Source organism: Panthera tigris, chromosome D4 (assembly GCF_018350195.1).
Source record: "Panthera tigris isolate Pti1 chromosome D4, P.tigris_Pti1_mat1.1, whole genome shotgun sequence".
NCBI classification, from domain to species: Eukaryota; Metazoa; Chordata; class Mammalia; order Carnivora; family Felidae; genus Panthera; species Panthera tigris.
The window spans coordinates 29010514-29033052 of record NC_056672.1 but is presented as its reverse complement, the minus strand read 5'-3'; the positions used below and the strand labels follow the sequence as shown (position 1 = coordinate 29033052).

At 39.6% G+C, this 22539-nt stretch overlaps 1 protein-coding gene across 8 annotated transcripts in view; it reads left to right on the top strand.

Moving 5' to 3' along the window:
- The window catches only part of FANCC (FA complementation group C), a 261535-nt gene that overhangs the window by 231241 nt on the left and 7755 nt on the right, over positions 1–22539 (top strand). For all 8 annotated transcript variants that reach the window (XM_042964675.1, XM_042964680.1, XM_042964672.1 and 5 more), the window contains 4 exons: positions 4590–4665; positions 7227–7308; positions 9778–9952; positions 14017–14223. In XM_042964675.1, coding sequence (XP_042820609.1) covers positions 4590–4665; positions 7227–7308; positions 9778–9952; positions 14017–14223 — 540 coding nt within the window. The remainder of the gene's footprint in view (positions 1–4589; positions 4666–7226; positions 7309–9777; positions 9953–14016; positions 14224–22539) is intronic.

The window sequence follows — 22539 nt, the reverse complement described above, 5'->3', positions numbered from 1 at the left end:
ACAAATTCTAAGATTATTTCCTCTGTTTCTGTTACTTTTCTGTTTCCCTTTCCTCTCCTCTCCTCTCCTCTCCTCTCCTCTCCTCTCCTCTCCTCTCCTCTCCTCTCCTCTCTTGCTTTTTCTCTTCTCTGTTGCTTTTCATTTAGAATATTACCCTGCTCAGGGTACATGGGTTTAGTGGTGTGGAGGGGCACATACTGAGTCCCAGTGGAAAGCAGGGCAGAGATCAAAAAAAAAAGAATTCATTGCCCTGACTTTGGACTCAGAATAAGAAGGCAATAACCTCTTACCTTTGCACAGGGCTTCATATACGTATATTATATCACTTCCCTTTCTAGGGCTGTTCCTAATTGTCTGCCTTTTTAATTGATGGCCGTTTCTCATCACTGATCCCCTGCCTTCTCAAGTGCCCATTTTAGATTAGTCATAATCCTTGATGCATAACACCCTGTGTCCTGTGTGATCCATGCGTAACGCTCTTTCCTCTCTGTGTTTTATTCATTCATTCATGTATTTATTCTTAATAAAATGAATATGAATCCAATATCCAAACAAGACCTGGACTGGTAATAACAACTTAATATGTATCCATGTAGCCCATCTCTGTTTTATAGCCCTGCCTTTCTCCTCCACTTTAGCCATAAATGTTTTGAATTTATGTCTGTCATTCCTTTGCTTTTTCTGAAAATAGTATGATCACATATATATGATTTCCCAAACCATGCTTTCTTTGCTTTTTTGCACTTGAGAAAACAAACAACAAACAAGAGTAGTATACTGTATGCAGTCTTTTGAATCTTGCTTTTTCCACTCCCTGTGATCACTCTGTGTTGTGTGTGGCCATGGTGGGGTGGTGCCATGTAATACTTTGTTGGGAAAGTGGTGGTAAGCATCCAGATTTTGTTTTCCTTTAGAAATGGTGTCATTCTGGACATTCTGGGATATGTTTAGGAGTGGAAGTGCTGGTTATTAGGTATGAGAAGATTCAGCTTCTGTAGATGGTGCCAAATTGTTTTCAGATGTGGTTGTGTCAGTTTATACTCCCCCCAGCAGTTCGTGAGAAATCCCCTTCATCCATGTTCTTTCCCATTGTCAGAAATGTTTATCTTCAGTCCTTCTCCTTCTCTTTTTGTCCCTTCCTCGCGCCTGTCGTATTTGATGAGTGCGGTGCAGCTCCGTCAATGTGCCCAGTTGAACTAGTGTTGCCACGACAAACCACTTTTTTGTCAACTTGCAAAATGGCTCAGTACAAACAGCAAATCACTTCAGGTTCTGGTTCCAGCAGTGGCCGAGTCTGATAATGTATTAGACTAAATTTCCAAAAGAAAATTATAGAGTCTGATCAAGATATATTTAAAAACTATTTGAAGGTACTAGAGAACAACCAAAAAAGCAGATGGAAACTACAGGAGATTTAAGCTTTGAAAAAGGAAACCACATTGGGGTCTCTGTTAACTGTCTCCTTAGGTTGCTCGTGTGAGGAGTGGGAGGGGGTTGCGTGGGGCCAGGGGTGCCCAGAACTGAAGGCACAATCTGATTGACTTGAGGTGTCAACAGACAGGGCCGTGAGCTGCCAGAGGAACAGAAACAAAAACAAAACAAAACAAAAAGGACTAACATCAAAAAAAGAAAACTAACGTCAAAAGATAGACTTAAACACAAACATACTAACAGTATGTTAATGGCAAAAATTAAATAAAAATTAGCTAAATATGCTAGTACAAAGGTGCAGATGTCAGAGTAGATAAAAACCAAGATCCAACTGTATGTTATTTTCAAGAGACTCATTCTAATGATAAAATCGTAGATTGAAGTAAAAGAAAGGAGAGCTAGGTTGTGCAAATAATAAGCTGGATGGCACTACTAGCAGCCAATGGCATAGACTTCACAGCAAGGGGTATGACCAGAGACAGAGAGGGACATTTTCTAATGCCACAGAATGGTCAGGTCATCAGGAGAAATACCAATTAACGATGGATATGTGCTTAATAACAGTTTTAAAATACATGAATTGTATTCATGAATACATGAATTGACAGAAGTAAGAAGAGAAAGACAAATGCACAGTGACCTGTAAAATACTAAGAAGTAAATTTAACGACAAGTGCATAAGACCTCTACATTGCAAACTATAAAACATTGCTTAAAGAAACTTGAATATGTAAGGAGAGAACCCATATAGTTCCAGAACAACGGAACAACTTTGAAAAACAAATGCAATAAAAAAAAAGAAAGGAAAGAGCAAAATCAGAGGACTCACACTACCTGATTTCAAGACTTTAAGCTACAAGCCAGTGAGGTATTGGCAACAGGATAGATTGGTGGAACTGAAAAGTCCAGAGATATATCCATACAAAGTTCATACGTGTGTGTGTGTGTGTGTGTGTGTGTGTGTGTGTGTGTGTGTATGTGTGTAGTAAATTGATCTTTGAGAGTGACACCAAGGCAATTCAATAGGGAAAGTTTTGAATAGTTGTGCTGAAACAGCCAATTATCTAAATGAGAAAAAAATGAACCTCTTAACTCACCAACACAAAAATTAATATGAGGTGGATCATGGACTTCAGCGTAAATGCTAAAACTATAAAGCTCCTAGAAGAAAACATAGGAGAGTATCTTTTTTATATTGGAACGATCTAAGATTTCTTAGGAGGGATGCAAAAAGAGCACAAACCATCCAAAAAAAATGGGTAAATTATAGATTTCATCAGAATTAAAATCTTCTGTTCTCTGATAGACATTGTTAAGAAAGTGAAGAGGCAAGCACTAACTGAGAGAAATTCTTTTCTTTTTTTTTTTAATGTTTATTTTTGAGAGAGAGAGCGCACGTGAGCACGCGAGTGGGAGAGGGGTAGTGAGAGGGGGACAGAGGATCTGAAGCTGGCTCTGCACTGACAGGCTGACAGCAGTGAGCTTGACCTGGGGCTCAAACTCACAAACTCTGAGATCATGACCCGAGCTGAAGTTGGACACCCAACCGACTGAGCCACCCAGGCTCCCCAAGAAATTATTTTTAATACATATATTTGACAGAGAATTTGTGTCCAGAATAAAAATCTCTTAGTCCCTAAGAAACAACTCAGTTTTGTGAAATGGACAAAAGAGATGAATACACACTTCAAAAAACATATATAAGTTGGCAATAAACACATGAAAATTGTTCTACATCATTTGCCATCAAGTAAATGCATAGTAAACCCATAAAGTAGTGACAGTTCATACCCACTGGAATAGCTGAAGTTAGTAAGATTCAAAATATCAAATGTTTGCAGTGTGTGGAGCAACTGGAATTCTCATAAATTGCTGGTAGGGGTGTGAGATGGTACAAGCCGTTCTAGAAAACTACATGGCAGTTTCTTATAAAGTTAAACAGCGTGTACTCCATGATCCAGTAATTCCATTCCTGTGGTATTTACCCAAGAAAAAGCACATGTCCACAAAAAGACATAAATATGAATGTTAATTTGCAGCTTTATTCATAATAACCTCACACTGGAAACAACCCAGGTACCCATCAATAGGAGAATGAATAAACATTATGGTATATTCATAAAATGATTATGTCAACAATAAAAAAAGAATGAACTACTTATGCACATTAACATGGATGAATCTAAAAAAAAAAAAAAAAAAAAAGTTTGAGCCAAACCAGACACAAAAGAATACATACTCTATGATTCTATTCATATGAAATCCAAGAATAAGCAAAACAAATCTCTTTTGTGGAAATCACAGTATTGGTTGCCAGGGAGTGGTGGGACCACAAAGGAACTTTTTGGGGTGATAGAAATGTTCTCTATTTTGACTGGGGTGATGGTCACATGGATTTACAGATTTACCAAAACTCATCAAAGCCTATGCACTTCACTGTTTCTAGATTTTCCCTCAATTTCTTACAAAGTACTTGAAAGCCTCTGTGCCTTCTGAAGGCGTAAATAACTATAGCTCTTTGGCCCTCAAAGTATAGTGAGCACCATTGTTGTTTCATGCTTATTTTTGTTGTTAAAAAATCATGCTGGAATATCTAATATCACAACTGCCTTGGAAACTCTCACTTAAATGGATTTATGTGCATAATCTGGTTCATTTGAGGTAAAGACCTGCTGTGAAGACATCAGGAGGATAACTCTATTTTTCTTAAGCTCCAGAAGGTGATTTCAAAAAGGTTCATTTTTCTAGAACATATTTACAAGTTTATTGGAAAAAAAAATTTTTTTTTCTTTTAATTTTTTTTTTTTAAAGTTTATTTATTTTTGAGACAGGGAGAGACAGAGCATGAACAGGGGAGGGTCAGAGAGAGGGAGACACAGAATCTGAAGCAGGCTCCAGGCTCTGAGCTGTCAGCACAGAGCCCGACACGGGGCTCAAACTCACAGACTGCGAGATCATGACCTGAGTTGAAGTCAGCTGCTTAACCGACTGAGCCACCCAGGCGCCCCCCCAAAAAAATTTTTTTTAAATAAATGTTTAAGAAAACATTCTGACTATGTTAGTACTAAGCAGTCATTTTGGGGCAGATGATGCAAGATTTTGTTCCTTCTTAATACCCCTTTCAACCCTAACATTCATTTGGTTTTGAATTATTGTAGCTGAAGTTTACACTCAAGACCTACTTTCCTTATGCTTCTCCATCTCTTGTTATGGTGCTGCTTCAACACCCAAAAGGTATGTGAAAGTCGATTCTGCCTATATTAAAATAATTTCTGAGAAAGAGGGCTGACAAATCATAACCCTTCCCTACCAGTTCCTTCTCTGTAAAACAAGGGAGATGGAATCAGTCATCTCTAACATCCTTTTAAGCTCCCAGGGTCTCACATCTGTGGGATTTTGATATGAGAATTTGCTGGACTTCCCAGTTACCATTACTTACCAAAAGAAAGAAAAAAAAAAAATGTCCTCTTGTTAGGTTTTGATAGCCTGCTCAGGATAACCCAGGCTTATGCTGGTGCCAGCTAGATCCACCTGAATGCCAAGAACAGGCTAAGACTTGGCTGAGGTAGGTTAAAACAGTACATTTATTTGTATTTCATTCTTTCCGCTCTGTGCCCCTTGTTACAGAAGAAAAGATAAAATGATGAACAAAGCCAAGGAAATTTAGGGGAAATTTCTCCTAACCAAGCCAAGGGAAAAAGACTTTTGAAAGAATTCAGTAAGTGTATTAAATCATGGCCTTCTCTGGTCTCATTTGCCAGCCTTCCACTGGCCACATCCAGTTGGGAAATTGATGATCCCATCTTTAATCCAACTGGCATTGGTCTGTTAACATGTCTGAGAACTTGTGTTTAGGAAACATTTCAGGCATAGAGAATAAAGGTGTCCTTCCCCTTCCACTAAAGCCTAGAATCTGAAGGAAAGGCAGCACTGACACAGCACTGGCTCTGTGCCAGAGAAGAAGGCATTTTAACTGTGGAAGGAAAGAGGGAAAGAGCCAGTGATATTTCCTTTTTCATGCCATTTTTACTTGCCTTTTTCCTGAGTAGATTGATTCATTCGAGAAAAGTTTCAAGAGTATTTTACAAGAGTATTTCAAGTTTCAGAGTATTTTACAAAATTCAAATTCCTCTTCATTTTCTTTTAAATATTTATTATATTTTATTTTATTTTATTTTATTTTATTTTATTTTATTTTATTTTATTTTATTTTAGAGAGAGAGCAAGCAGGGAGAGGGGCAGAGAGAGAGAGAATCTTAAGCAGGCTTTAGTCTTCAGCTTGGAGCCCAATGTGGGGCTCGGTCCCACAACCCCAGGATCATGACTTGACCTGAAATCAAGAGTTGGACGCTCAACTGACTGAGCCACTCAGGCACCCCTTCTCTTTGTTTTTCTAAAAGATGTAGGTTTTTACCCAGAATGACCCATCTGACACTGTCCTCTCAGATGCTAGTGGTGGAGGTGGTAGTGAGGCTGCTGGGACCTCTGATCAACAGTTTGGTGAAATTTAACCTGTGGGAACACAGTGGGAAAACTTGGATAACAAATTTCTCTTTCTAGAAGTACACTTTACAGCTTAGGTCAGATTAGAGAAGCCTGAGGTCAGCCTACGTGAGAACTGAATGAGCTCCAGAAGAAATATTGGAGTTATTATTTTGTAAGTTGGGAAACCTATAAACACAAGACTAAGGGGGTACCTTGGGCATGGAACTCACCTATTTACTACCTTTTCCTTTGTGTGATGGTCTTAGATTTGTGTCCAAAAATAAATAAGTAAATTTAAGCAGAAGTTGCTCCTATGCTACTTTTCAGCCTATTCTTTTTGGAAAAAATGAATGTTTAATTCACAAATTGAAGTATTTTTTAATAGTAGAATCTTCTATTCATCAGAAATTGATTGGGGCCCTGTGGGACATAAAAGTAAAGTCCTGTGGGGCATAAAAGATAGATCACTTACAAGTCCTGACTATCCAAGAGCTACAAGTGGGGGGACATGAAATAAGTATCTAAATAATTAATACAAAGAAGAAAATGAAAAATGCTTTCAAAGGCTACAAATCAAGAGTAATGGGCATTCAGAGGAGGGAAAGATGATCTTTTCATCTGTAACACTTACGGGGTAGTTACAGTGGCTGCCTTATCACTTACATTATCTTCTCGTGTATTTAATTATAGAATCTATCACTGTATGGATATGTGGTAACTTTTTCAGATATTACTTAGAACTGCAGATACGTGCGTATCTAAAACCTTGGGATAATTATGAAACCAGAAAAACTAACTAAGAAAAGACATTTGTTCACATGATACCCATGTATTATTTTTCTGGCCCATTCTTCCCTATAAACCTGTAATCATATTCTGAATTCAGCACAGTCATAGAAAAACAATTGAGCAGCCTCTCCTTAGTTCCTTGTTGACTTTTATTACCATCTCCATGTACTTTGAAATCACAAATTGTCAGTGATAAGGAGTGAGGGGTTGGGTAGAAAAGAAAAAACGTGAGGTATCTGCAACATAACATTTTCAGTCCTAGGGTGGGCTGCTTATGGAGTTTGTCTACTTCTGTGTACCTGAGTTAAAGAGCCTTTGAAGTTTAGTTCTGTGTAACACTGAGGATCTTCCCAGGCCTAAAGGGTGGATGCTGGCTGGGAACAGCGGGAGACCAGTGGTATGGGTCCCATGGGCCAGGAAAAATATAGCCGTTTTCCAAAGCTCTTTTGGTCTTAGCTGCAGACGATCCTAATAGGTTTTACTTTTCTTCAGCTCCCTCTGGTTTGTCTCTCCACCCACAGATATCCCACAAAAACTGTGGCACCAGCCACTGAAACATATTTCTGAAATGCTCAGAGAAATAGTTGAAGACCAGACTCATGGGTAAGCAAATCCTAATGATGCCTAGGTCCGTCTCACAGTGGTTTCTCTTGATCCTTATCATCTGTTTGAGGAGGGCCAAGGGGAAGGCATTACTGGTCTGTGACCACGCCCAAACAGGTAAGCACCTTGCTGAGTGAGAAGTGGAAGAAGCACATAGCTGCACGTGTGTCACTCTGAGCAGCTCAGCAGCAGTGCATATGTAAATACCTTGTATAGAAACTGTCCTGAGTAGTATTGGTATTGGATCTTGAGATGTACAAGCATAACGAGAAGAAGAGCAGACCCTAGGAAAACAGCAGAGCCCGCATGCTGCCACCACCCCCAGCCATGCAGAGGACCGTGCTCTCTGGGTCCCTTGGTCTTCTCCCTTCCTCTGTGCTCTCTAGGGAAGGAAATTCTAAATTTCTCCTGCACAGTAGGGTAAAATGTCCCTTTTTCCTCCTCTTTTTAATAAATATTTGTTTAGGGGCTCCTGGGTGGCTCAGTCGGTTGAGTGTCTGACTTTGGCTCAGGTCATGATCTCGTGGCCCGTGAGTTGGAGCCCTGCATCGTGCGCTGTGCTGACAGCTCAGAGCCTGGAGCCTGCTTTGGATTCTGTGTCTCCCTCTCTCTGCCTCTCCCCGACTGATGTTCTGTCTCTCTCTCCCTGTCAAAAATAAACTTAAAAAAAAAATTTTAAATAGAAATTTGTCTAAAATTAGAATTATATTCTAACATAAATTAGTTTCTAACATGATATTAAGTACTCTCATGCGTTAATTTTCCTAAAAGCAATCCCATTTAGGCTTTACTAACTTCTTTGTGACATAACACCCTGCACCTTCCTCTTGATTTACTTTTTTTTTTAGAGTACAAATATTTTATTTGTTGTCTGTACTAACTTACTAAGACCATCTCTATTTGTTCCTTTTGCCACTATTCCCTCTTGAAATTCTCTGTAATCTGCTCGCTGAGCCATCACATATTACGGTTGGTGCTCCTTATGTTCATGATCACTGATGCACATTTGGTGCCGGTTACTCACCACCCTGCACTCAAGATTCTTACCAATAAAGGAGGCAAAAAGAACTGGCAGCCAAGTGGGGTTCAGAGTATCAGCATGGTAATGGCCTGTAACACCTGTCAGTCCCATGTGCATGCTTTCAGGTTGTCTCTGGTGAAGAGCAGGACCTCAACGCAAAGCCTCATGGGACTCTTACCTAACTTAGATCTGCCTTAACTAGATTTCTGGGTCCACCTGCAGGGAGGGGCCAGTGAACAGGTTCCGGTGCTTTCTTAGCCAGCCACTAGGACTGCCTCACATACTCAGTTACTGCAGAAAAGAAGAAAAAGAACCCGGCCCATTTCTGCAAGGTAGGCCCTGTAGCCTCTGTCCAGGGAGTGTGAGAGAGCCCCGCTGCTCAGCTTATAGTGAGGTCTGTAGGGAAGATCCTCTGTGGAACCCATTCCTGGCTTTTCAGCCATCATAACCCAGCAGATCGCTAATGTGGCCCACAGAGCACCAGTTCTTCCTCTTGTGGGACAAGTAAGATTAATACTCCCCTTTCTTCTTCTCTCCACTGTTCCACAAGCTAGATGTTAAAACATTTAATCACTTGCTCTCAGAACAGACATAGCAGACCCAGATCCAACCAAGAGGGGCCCAGAGCTCTCCTGTTCCAGGAACCTCCCCGGTTCAGAAGAGAAGTTCTGATCTTAGGCCAGTCCCACTCCATTTTCCCCAGGGGAGATGTTAAGCTGCTGACACTGTCACTGTGCATATTAATAGATCCTTTCCTTGAACAGAATCTATCTTTTAAATAGCCAGTGTGCCTGTCCATTCCCAGCATGGCAAAAGGATAGCTTCATAAAAGCTTCTAACTTTTCAGCTTCCCATACATGACAGGAAAGAATATACAGTATGCAGCCCATTCAAAGTTCATCATTGCCAAAATACTGACCAGAACCTTGTGTTTTGTCAGAAAGGAAATAACATATGTTTTTGTCTGCATCCCTTCCTGGTCTCCATCTGGACCCCAGGGAGCCCCCTCATTTCTTGCTCTGGAGCTACCTGGGTGGCTGCCTCAGGGCTGGGAGGCCCCCTCTTCACAGCAGCCCAGCTGTGCAGGCCTTGCAGAAAGCAGAGGGGGCCTGAAAGCTCTCATCTTGTAGCATCCCTGTTGGTCATGGCCCAGAACCTTTCTTTGTCGAAGCCTGTAGCCACTCATGGTCCTTGGATATAAAGATTTAAGTGTCTAAAGTCCTCGGGACACATGGGATTTTGAAAGACCTGCCTTTGAAGGTCCTGTGATGGGTTCAGAATGGCATTGTGAGCTATTTTTTAAATCTAACTTGTATTCCTTGCAAGATGTACCTCAGTGGATAAGAACAATTTAAGCCAACCATTCGCAGACATTACAGCTGCTCTAAGAACCGAAAAGAGAAAGAAGTCAAGTTGCCCAGCTGCCATGTGTTTTGGTTCTGTTCCAGGTCCTACGGAGGCCCCTTTGAGTGCTGGTTTTTGTTCATTCACTTTGGAGGATGGGCTGACATCGCGGCTGAGCAGTTAGTGATGTCAGAAGCTGAACCCCCGGAAGCCCTGCTGTGGCTCTTGGCCTTCAGCCACAGTCCACGTGACAGGAGTCAGCAGCGAGCACAGACCATGGTGGGTGGCAGGACGTGCTGTGTGTGGTGCTCTGGGTTCGTCTCTTGGGATCAGAAAAGATGCTGCAGGAAGGGGCCTGTGGTGGGTTTGGCCTCCAGTAACCCCCAGGCACCTAAGCACTGGCTGTTCACTGTGCTCACGTGTGGTAGCATGTACACATCCACCCAGATGGGTGAGTGCACGCATGCTAGGTTTGTGGTTGGAGACGTCTTCTTGCCTCACAGAGTTGACTAGACATGGGAAACTGCCACTCTGCTTTCCTGGGAAGCACCACAGAGATGAGGCATAGCCCTTCTGTCCCCCACATTGTTTTATCTGTTCTTGCTCAGCTGCCACCAATGCCCTTGTTTACAGTCAGCCCTGGCCCAGGGGCCAAGTCCTCTAGCATTTGCCGTGCAGAATCTGACCGCTCCTCTAAGGAGCACTGTCCTCTCTCTGATCAGCAGCCTGTCCCTGTCTGCTTCCGTCTTGACTTACTGCTTTCTTGGATCAGACAACAAATCCTCACATTACAGGCTTTGTTTAGCACTCTTACTAAAGTAATCTGATATTAACCCCTTAGCTTCTGAAAAAGGACTTGGGCATTCCCTAAATAACAGAGCAGCTAATACAGGACTGGCTGTCTATGGCAAATCGAGTTTTTATTTTATGCAGAGTATAATGACTACAGGAAGCAGTGCTTTGATTAAAGGCATTGGCACCTCCCTTGCAAATGTTTATTTGCCGGTTTTTAAAACTTTAGCTGCTAACACTTTTTGCTAATTTTAATAATTAAAGGGAGCAAGTTTCTTTATGTAGAGAGTAAGTTTCCTATTTGCTTCATGTTTTCTGTTTGAAAAAAGCAGAGACTAGTACAGATATGTCTGTATATTTTTCTTATTTAAAGACTCGCATGGCATGGGGTGCCTGGGTGGCTCGGTTGGTTAAGTGTCCGACTCTTGATTTTGGCTCAGGTCTTGATCTCACGGTTTGTGGTTTTGAGCCCCATGTCATGCTTGAAATTCTCTGTCTCCATCTCTCTCTCTGCCCCTCCCCTGCATACACTGTCTCTGTCTGTCTCTCTCTCTCTCTCTCTCTCTCTCCCAGAAATGGATAAACATTTAAAAAAATGAATGAATACTTGCATGGCAAAGGAAAGAAAGAGTTTTAGATTTTAAAAAGTTGAAATTTGGTGATAATTTATTTTGGATCAAAAATACGTTTTTAAGAAATTATCATAATCCACGTATGTTTTGAGGGTTGCTTTATGACTAAGAAGAAAGCTTTCTATCTCCCTTTTAAAATATCACATTAAACTTAAACTTATTAAGAGAAATCCTAATTATGTTTTCATTATCTTATTTTTAGTGATAATAGTTAAAATGTATATAGCACTAATGATTTTCAAAGCCCTGTTATATATACTTTATATTTGATTCCTTATAAGCTAAGTTGGTAAGTTATATGTTAAATTCCTGATCAATCATTGAAACAGACAGAGATTCACTTTTGAAAGGTAGAGAAATAAATTGTCCAAAAGAAAGGTAATTTCTAGAAAGTTCTGCATTGGCATGTCTAATACTTACCTTGGCTTTTTTTTTTTTTTTTTTTTTTTTTTTTTTTTTAATCTGTACATAGTTCTTACTGCAGGGATGCTGTAGCATACTGGATAAAAATAGATCAGTTCACTCAGAGTAGTTTAGCACCAGCATGTTCGCTTCCTTCTTAGCTATCCTGTGAGAGGGGCTATCTGTCTTATGACTGAAGACACGTTTCATGTTTGTGAGCCTAAAGCCTCTTCCTCCTTGGTGCCCAACCTGAGGCACTGGTGTGTGTGACATCCTGGGGAGGAAGTGGGCCCAGTTTTCCTAGTTTAGTAATACATACCTCTTTCTCTCCTGGGTTTTGTGAACTTTAAATCCCTTTGATGGTCTGTTGGGTGACTTGAGAAACAAACTGTGAGCTGCCTTTGAACGCATGTTTATTGTGAGATTTGAATGAGCCTGACAACATCTGTGCCCTTTCCTCAAAAGGTGTCATTAAATCCTGGTTAATCACTCAGCCCTGACAGCGTATTGTGGGCCAGCCTCCACTGGCCATCCTTGAGGTTCAGTAACGGGGGAGCAAGGGCGACTGCCGCACAAAGACGCGCCCTTCTCTCTGCAGACCCTGTTTGCTGCCAGCCAGTGTTCATCTTCTTTTGCTAACTTTGAATTTAATCATGATAAAAACACAAAATGCCTGTGTTTGAATACCCATAAGAATTAAGCCAGGGTTCGTACTCTGACTTTGTTATTCCACCTCTAGGAATTATCCTAGGGAAGTAATTAGAGATCCATACAAAGATTTATGTATAAGAATACCATTACAGCATTGTTGTAATTGCAGATGTTAGAAATGGCCTAAACTTTCAATAGTATGGAACTGACTAAATAAATTGTGACATATTCTAACCATGGACTAACATTCTGCCATGAAAAATCATGTTCTCAAAGACTTTATGTCATAGATACATGCAGTTTCTTACAGTGCATTGTGAGAACTGTAAGCAAACATGGCGCATAGTGAGCTCTGGGTTCACAAGGCCTGGGGAACAAATGAGAAGGTTGTGAACCTGGTTTCCTCCATCTCCCCTGGAGAAAATGGAGCAAGACCAGCCTGAGATTAAGTTAGATCAGATCTTTCATTTGGATGGTGGAGGTACATCATACCTTGTTGTTCAGACTTTCTAGTGAACATATGTAAATTTTCATAATGCAGGATAAAAAGTAATCCTTAGAAAAGAAAGCTTATCTCTTTTACTAAAAACAAATTAAAAAGCATTTAAAGTTTTGGCATGTCAGGTGAAAGCTTATGGATGTGGAAGGCATTTGAAGGGAAAGATGGTCTGGGATGAAGACAACCAGTCTTAGGGAGTACTGAACAAGGGTAGAAAATCAAATGCCAGTCAAGAAGAAAATGGATATGAAGGCATAGCTTCCTAAGCCCTGACATTTTTGCAGACCTTTTAGATGGTAAGATGGTCTTGGGCTCCCATAGATGCCATCAGATGAGGGCAGGCTGGGCCCAGCTGACAGAGGAGGTGGTGAGAGAGTAGCCCTCTCCTGTTGGAACGCTGCCATTCTCCGTGGAAGAGCCCCATGGTACAGTTTCTCACGGTCTTGGATTGTGGTCAGAATAGCTCACACAGCACTCCTAGTGTATTGGAGTTTATGACAGACTTCATTGAATGAGGCTTTAACTTCCAGGGGAAAAAAAAGACGACTCACACAAAATCCATAAAATTGGTCATGGGAATTCTCAGAATAGGCCTAAGTACTCTTTCGAAAATGATGGAACATAGCTGTTCATGAGTTCCATGTGGCATTTTGGATCTATGGCTTTCAGTTTTTCTTTGTTTTCCACGTCACATCTTGATGTACTATTCTTATAGCAAGCAGAAGTCTCAGCATGAAATAAGTATTTTTTATGCAAAAACAACCCACAGACCTATAACAATCACATTATGTGAATTCTACAGACTTGTGACCTCTGCTTATGCTTTCAACATGTATGAACACTGTCCCAGTGTCTAAAACAAAACAAATGTGGTGTGTGTGTGTATGTGTGTGTTTCCTCCCCTCAGAGATAACAAAAGGCAAAAGGCAAACCTCATTCTTATCAGAACATTGGCTCAGTGGAGGTCCAATTGCATGGGGCTTTAATTGATTTGTGGCTATGATAGAGAGCGAGTCTTCAAGGAGCCTTTTGTTCCTTTTCCCACAATATAAAAATCTGACTACATTCTGCTGAGGATTTTTCTCCGTCTCTTTTCTTACAAAAAAAAAAAAAAAAGGTCAATTCCTGGCGTGGTGCCTTGGCTGCTTAGCAAGACGAAAGAAAGTCAAGAAATTTCCATTACGCCCATTTGGGTTTGTGTTTTGGAACAGAGTATAAGCTCAGACATGAGTCGCCTCTGTCTGCCTTCCCTAGGTCGCCAGTCCTCTCCTCTTTCTAGGGCTTGCTTCAAAGTCCCAAATAAATCCTAGAACCATACAGGTCCTGACTCTTCCCTAATCTCTCACCTTTGAAATTATACTTCCCAGGTAGAGGTAAAGGCAGTGCTCAGCCACCTCAAGAAGCTGCTCAGAAGTCCAACTCTCTCAGCCAGGGATCTACAGGCAGCAGCTGCAGAGAGCCAAGACAGAGACCCCAGACCACCTTCATGTCAACAGCTGATCAGACACCTCCTCCTGAACTTCCTGCTATGGGCTCCTGGAGGCCATGCGATTGCTCGAGAAGTCATCACCCTTGTAAGTCTCCCCTTTAATAGTGTGCTAATTCTCATTTGCATTCCAGGTATGAGGATTGCCTGGCCTTTGACAAGTATGTGTACCAAGGTGCTATCCAAACATGGATGGACAGGCAATGAAGTTGAAAGTTGGGATGGACCCCAGAGCCTGCCCCTTGTGACACCTTTATAATAAGGAAGAAAATGGAGGCTCTGAAAAAAGAGGTCACAATTACTGTCAGAGTCCATAGTAAAGCTAGGTCTTCTGTCTTCCCATGTAGTTACTCTTTCAGTTACATTCGTCATGAAGATGGACAAGACTTCAGTGAGAAGTGTTCACTATAGCAATCCAAAAAATTTTGTTTGTTAATTAAAAAACAGTGTTTGCTAATTACAAAGAATTCTTTCTGAAACCCAGATGACATGAGGGATAAAGAATGGTCCAAGTCAAAAGTGAGTATCATTCATGGCATTGGGTTAGGCAATGACTTCTTGGATAATGTCCCCAGAGGCACAGGCACCACCAACAAAAAATAAATAAACTGAAATTCATCAAAATTAAAACATGTTGTTCATCAAAGATACAAGCAAGACAGTGAAAAGACAAACTCAGGAATGGGAAGAAAATATTTGGAAATCACGTATCTGACAAAGGAGTTAGTATCCAGAATATATTGGGAATTCTTACAACTCAACAACAGCAAAAACCCAATTCAAAAATGGACAACAGATCATAAATAGCTAATAACCACCTGAAAAAATGCTCAACATTATTAGCCATTAGGGAGGTGCAAATTAAAACCCATGATGAGGTAACATTCCACACCCTCTAGGATGGCTATTACAAACAAAATGGAAATAACAAGTGTTGGTGGGGATGTAGAGAAATTGGAACACTCCTATATTTCCAGTTGGGAATGCTAAAATGGTACAGCCACTGTGGAAGAGTTTGATAGTTCCTGAAAAAGTTAAACATAGAATTACTATATGATCTGGCAATTCTACTTCTGTGTAAAAGAATTAATAGAATTAAACACTTGGCCACCCTGTTCATAACAGCATTATTCACAATAGCCAAAAGGTAGAAACAACCCAAGTGTCCATCAACAGATAAATGGATAAATAAAATATGGTCTGTATATACAATGGGAGCCTTAAAAAAGAATGAAATTCTGATATATGCTACCACATGGATGAACCTTGAGGACATTATTCTAAGTAAACTAAGCCAGACACAAAAGGACACATGCTATATGATTCACTTTTATGAGGTACCTAGAATATGCAAATTTATAGAGACAAAATGTAGAATAGAGGTTACCAGGAGCTGGGCAGGTGAGAGGAATGGAGAGTTGTTTTGGATAATGAAAAAAAGTTCTAGAAATGGATAGTAGTGATGGTTGTACAATATTGTGAATTTACTTCATGCCAATGAACTGTCCACTTCAAAAGGGTTAAAAGACCAAATTTAAAAAGCATCCACATGCTAGCTTTTGGAATTTTTATTTGCTTTTGTTTTTATTTTTTACTGACATATAATATACATACAGAAAACATACAGCTTGATTAATGTTCATAAACCATAAATAACCATGCAGCCAGCAACCAAATCAGGAATGTTCTCAGCATCCAGAGAGCCCCTTCTTGCTCCTTTCCCTGGGCAGGTTCTGTTTGAATGTGAATATGGAGAGAGTCCCAGTGATAAGTAGGACTGCCAAGAACCTCAGAAATTAGCACCCAGGAGGTTCTCCTCAGTCCTGGTAAAACAGTCAGCATGGAGCAGGCAGGCCACAGCAGCCAGCCTGTTAGTCCTGCCTCTCATGTTCAGACAGAAGGCTAAGAGCTAAAAAAACGTCCATGTGTCCATAGACCTTGATATCAACCAACATTACCTCTGGCCAGCTATAAGTAATAATAGTCACTTTTCAGCCACTATCTCAGCCAAGTGATCAAGGTCAACATGACAGTCATAAGACATGTTGACTATAAGTACCCTTAATATAATGTGATGAAAATGGCACTTCTGTGATCTTCCTCCCCTAAACTTTTATAATCCCAGTCTAATAATGAGAAAAACAAATGACAAAAATACCTATGTAGCACTCTTCAAAACTGTCCAGGCCATCATTGAAAGGAAAGTGTTAGAAACTGTCAAAGCCAAGAGGAGCATAAGGAGACATGAAAACTAAATATAATGTAGTATTTTAGATATTATCCTGGAACAGAAAAAGGACATTATGGAAAAACTGGGGAGATCAGAAAAAGTCTGTCCTTTGGTTAATAAAATGTATCCATATCAGTTTATTAATTGTGATAAATGTACTAATTTAAGATGTTAATGGAAAACCAGATGTCAGAGATATGGGATCTTTCTGTATTATCTTTTCAGTAAACTAGAAGTCTAAAACTGTTCTAAAATTAAAAGCTATTTCAAAAAGTCAACAGCAGTGGCGCCTGGGTGGCTCAGTCGGTTAAGCGTCCGACTTCAGCCCGGGTCACGATCTCGCGGTCCGTGAGTTTGAGCCCCGCGTCAGGCTCTGGGCTGATGGCTCAGAGCCTGGAGCCTGCTTCCGGTTCTGTCTCCCTCTCTCTCTGCCCCTCCCCCATTCATGCTCTGTCTCTCTCTGTCTCAAAAATAAATAAACGTTAAAAAAAAAAATTAAAAAAACAAACAAACAAAAAAACAAAAAGTCAACAGCAGGTGCTTTTGAATCATGAAGGTATTAGAGCCATTTTTGTCACCTGAAACAAATGAAATACTATGAGACAAATGAAAATGGAAACAACTTTCCAGAATTTATGACACACAGCAAAAGCAGTTGTAATAGGGAAGTTCATAGCAATACAGCTCCTAAGATCCAGGAACAAGGCAAGGATGCCTACTCTCACCACTTTTATTCAGCGTAGTACTAGAGGCCCTGCCCATAGCAATCAGACAAGATAAAGAAAAGACATCGAAATTGGTAAGGAAGAAATAAAACTGTCACTATTTGCAGATGACATGATACTATATTTAAGAAACCCTAAAGACTCCACCAAAAAACTATTAAGACTAATAAATGAATTCAGTAAAGTCACAGGATACAAAATTACCCTACAGAAATGAAACATCAAAAAGTGAACAGTCCCATTTACAATTGCATCAAAAAGACTAAAATACATAGGAATAAATTTAACCAAAGAGATGAAAGGCCTGTACTCTGAAAACTATAACATACTGATGAAAGAAATTGAAGACAGTACAAATAAATAGAAAGATATTCCATATTCATTGATTGGAAGAATTAATATTGTTACAGTTATTACCCAAAGCAATCTGCGGATTCATTGCAATTCCCATTAAAATACCAATGGCATTTTTCACAGAACTAGAACAAACAATCCTAAATTTCGTATGGAACCACAAAAGATCCCAAATAGCCAAAGCAGTTTTGAGAAAGAACAAAACTAGAGGTATCACATGCCCTGATTTCAAACTATACTACAAAGCTTTAGTAATTACAATAGTATGGAACTGGCACAAACAGACATATAGATCAATGGAATAGAGAGTTCAGAAATAAATCCACATATATACAGTTAGTTAATCTACAAAAATGGAGGCAAGAATATACAATGGGGAAAAGACACTCAATAAATGGTGTTGGGAATACTGGACCACTATCTTATACCATATGTAAAAATAAATTCAAAATGGATTAAAGACTTGAATGTAAGACCTGAAACCATATAACTCCTAGAAGAAAAAACATAGGCAGTAAGCTCTTTGACATCATTCTTAGTGGTATTTTTTTGGACCAGTTTCCTCAGGCAAGGGCAACAAAAGCTAAAATAAAACAAATGGGATTATGTCAAACTTAAAAAAGCCTTTTCATGGTGAGGGAAACCATCAACAAAATGAAAAAGTAACCTACTGAATGGGAGAAGATATTTGCAAATCATACATCTGCTAAGGGGTTAATATCCAAAATATATAAAGAACTTTCACAACTTTAAAAAAATTGATTAAAATTGGGCAGAGGACTTTTTAAAAAGACATTTTTCCAAAGAAATACAGATGGCCAAGAGACACTTGAAAAGATGCTCATCATCACTAGCCCTCAGGGAAATGCAAATCAAAACTACAATGGGATATCACCTCACACCTATCAGATAGGCTGTCATCAAAAGGACAAAAAGGAAGAGTTGACAGGGATATGGAGAAAAGAGAACATTATATACCCTGTAGGTAAGAATGTAAATTGGTGCAGCCACTATAGAAAACAATATGGAAGTCACTCAGAAATTTAAAAATACAACTACCATACCATCAAGGAATTCTACTTCCAGGTATTTATGTGAAGAAAATGAAAACATCTATTCAAAGAGATAACACGCACCCCTATGTTCATTGTAGCGTTATTTACAATAGCCCAGATATGGAAGCAACCTAAGTGTCCATCAATAGATGAATGTATAAAAAGGTTATATATGGTATGTATATGGACTGTTATTACTCAGCCATAAAAAAATGAAAAAAAATGAAATCTTGCCATTTGCAAACACATGGGTAGACCTTGAGGGTATTGTGCTAAGTGAAATAATAAAGAGAAAGACTAAAAAATAATAATAAAAGAGAAAGATAAATACCAGAAGATTTCACTTATATGTGGAACCTAAAAAACAAAACAGGCACCCGGATGGCTCAGCTGGCAGAGCATGTAACTCTTGATCTCAGGGTCATGAGTTCAAGCCCTACACAGAGCTTACCTTAGATAGATAGATAGATAGATAGATAGATAAAATGTCTTTATTTAAGAAAAAAGTAAAAATTAAAAACAAAACAAATGAATAAGAAAAAATGGAAACAGACTCATAGATACAAAGAACAAACTGATAGTTACCAGAATGGTGGTTAGGGAGTGGGGGGGGGGGGGGGGGGGGGCGGCAAAGTAGATGAAGGGGATTAAGAAGTACAAACTTACAATTATAAAATAAGTAAGTCATAAATTCTGGTTCAAGATGGCAATGTAGGAAGACACCTATTCCACAGACATACCAAACCTATGCCTATTTATAGAGCAATTCCTCCTGAAAAACTGAAGGCTGACTGAAAAGCTTCTGCACAACAAAAGATAGGCCATAGAGAATGGCAAGAGAGATGGAGACATGGTAAGAAAGGGAACACACACTGCAAACTACAGTGGAGAGGGTCCCTCAGTACCATAAGTAGATTCATCTGCCCTGGGGCACAGAAAAAAAAAAGTCATGGTTTAAAAGGCTAACTAAAATATAGAGGAATTAGCCCTAGACCCCTGCCAAATGGTGGGGGAGCTGCTGGAATTCTTTGGGTTTGAGAGGCTGGTGAGCACCATGATTTACGTTCTCCCTTCATCTTCATAGCATAGACTGGCCACTATTTAGGCACCACAGCCAGCCTGCCACCTCAGCAAGCCCCATGCCTCTAGCCCACACAGCACCAGACACCTGTGGAATAGGAAAAAACAAAAACAAAAACCAAAAACCTGTGGTTTAAAAGAACAATTAGAACATAAAGCCTCCGGCTCTAGAACCCTGCCAGTGTGTGTGTTTTGGGGGGGGGGGGGTGAGGGGTGGTCTGGTGGAACTCTCTGGATCAAAGGGCCTGGCAAGTGCCATGGTTTACACTCCCCCTCCACCTCGGTAGCATGGATGGGAGCAGGGTCCAGGTGCCCCAGCCAGCCTATCACCACAGTGAGCCTGGGTCCCTAGCCCATACTAACCCAAGCCTTCCCACCAAGGTGGCCTCAGCACAGTGCCGACAAGGGTACCCCTGGTCAGCATTCACTGTAGCTCTAGCCATCTCACCAAGGTGACACAGATGCAGGACAGCACTACTTTGGTTCCAGACAGTTTGCTAAGATACCCCCAGTGCAGGGCATCCTGGGCCCTCCCAGCCTATTCCCACCTTGGCCTCTGCTGCCCCATCAGGAGCCCCTTGTACTGAGCATCTTGGGACTGCAACCTACCTAGACACAGATCTAAGCAGCCAGCCAAAGTCACCAGGCCTACATTGTCTATACAGAAGATGGCCATTCTTTCAGGTTGAGGAGAATTAACTGTTTAACTGAATTCATCAAAATATAGGCCAGGCAAAATGAAGAGATGGAAAAATATGCTCCAAACAAAATAACAAGCACAAAACTCAGGAAAAAAGCTAAATGAAATGGAGATTACCAGTCTTCCTGATAAGGAGTTCAAAGTAATGATCCTAGAGATACTCACCAGAATGGAGAGAAAATTCAGTTAATTTACTGAGAACTTTAACAAAGACATAGATAATATAAAAAAGAATGAATCAGAGGCACCTGAGTGACTTAGTTGTTTAAGTGTCCAACTCTTGGTTTTAGCTCAGGTCACAATCTCACGGTTCATGGGTTAGGGCTCCATGCTGACATTGCAGAGCCTGCTTGGGATTCTCTCTCTGTCTCTCAAAAATAAATAAATAAACTTAAAGAATGAATCAATGAAAAATAAATAAATGAAAAATACATTAGAGGAAATCAACAGTAGATTAGAAGAATGGATCAGTGATCTGGAAGACAGGGTAATAGAACAACACCCAAGATGAACAGAAGACTTTTTTTAAATGAGGTTAAGGGCTGTCTTGGACAACATCAAATGAACAAACAGAAGAGAGAAAGGGGCAGAAAATTTATCGGAAGAAATCATAGCTGAAAACTTCCCTAAAGTGGGGAAAGAAACAGACATCCGGGTTAAGGAAGTACAAAGAATTTCAAACAAGATGAACCAAAGGAAGTCCACACCATGACCATACTAATTTAAAATGTTAAAGATTAAAGATGAAGAGAGAATTTTAAAAGTAAGAAGAGAGAGACAACTAGTATCATAAAGGGAAACTCCATAAGGCTTTCAACTGACTTTTCAGCAGAGACTTTGCCAGGTCAGAAGGGAGTGGCAGCATGATAGATTCAAAAGGATGAAAGGGAAAAGAAAAAAAAAAAAAACATACAAGCAAGAATACTCTCTTGGAAGATTATCATTCAGAATTGAAAGAGAGTTTCCCAGACAAAAGTCAAAGTAGTTCATCATCACTAAACCAGCCTTACAAAAAAATGTTAAAGGGAATTCTTTAAGTGGAAAATAAAAGGCCATAATCAGAAATAAGAAAATTATAAAAGGAAAAAATTTCATGAGTAAAAGGAAACACATAGTAAAGATAGTGGAACAATAACTTATAACTTGAAGGTTATGAGACAAAAGTAGCAAAAAGTAGTAGTACATATATAACCTTGGATGGGATGGTAAAAAGGAAGTTCTTTTAGAATGTGTTCAAACTAAAGGACTATCAATTTAATATAGATTGCTATATAACTAGGATGTTATGCATGAACCTCATCGTACTCATTAACTAAAAACCTATAGTAGATACACAAAAAATAAAGAGAAAGAAAGCCAAGCATAACACTAAAAAAGCTGTCAATCATAAGGAAAGAGAAGGAGAGATGAAAGAAATAGAGAAGAACTACAAAAACAACAGAAAACAATGAACAAAATGGCAATATATACATACCTATCAATAGTTACTTTAAATGTAAATGGTCTAAATGCTCCAATTAAAAGGCAATAGGTGATGAAGTGGATTTAAAAATACTCAAGACCCTCATCTACATGCTGCCTACAAGAGACTCATTTCAGACCTAAAGACACAGACTGAAAGTGAAGGAATGGAAAAAGATATTTCATGCAAATGGAAACAAAAAAAAGAAGAAAAGTGAGGTAATAATACTCATATGAGACAAAATAGGTTTTAAAACAAAGACTGTAACAAGAGACAACGGCATTATGTAATGGTAAAGGGATTAATCTACCAAGAGGGTATAATAATTATAAATATCTATGTACCCAACACTGAAGCATCTAAATACATAAAGCAAATATTAACAGACATAAAGGGAGAAATTGCTAATAATAGTAGGGGACTTTAATATCCCACTTATTCCAATAACTAGATCATCCAGGCAGAAAGTCAATAAGGAAACAGTGTCTTTGAATGACCCTCTAGACCAGATGGACTTACATATATACAGAACATCACACCCCAAAATACCAGAATACACAATCTTTTCAAGTGCACATAGAACATTATCCAAGATAAATCACTCGTTAGGCCACAAAACAGGTCTCAGTAAATTTAAGAAGATTGAAATCATACCATGCATCTTTCCCAACAACCATGGTATGAAACTAGAAATCAATAACAAGAAAAAATGAAAAATAAGAAACAAATGTGGAGGCTAAACAACCTGCTGTTAAACAACCAGTGGGTCAATGAAGAAAATCAGAGAGGCTATCAGAA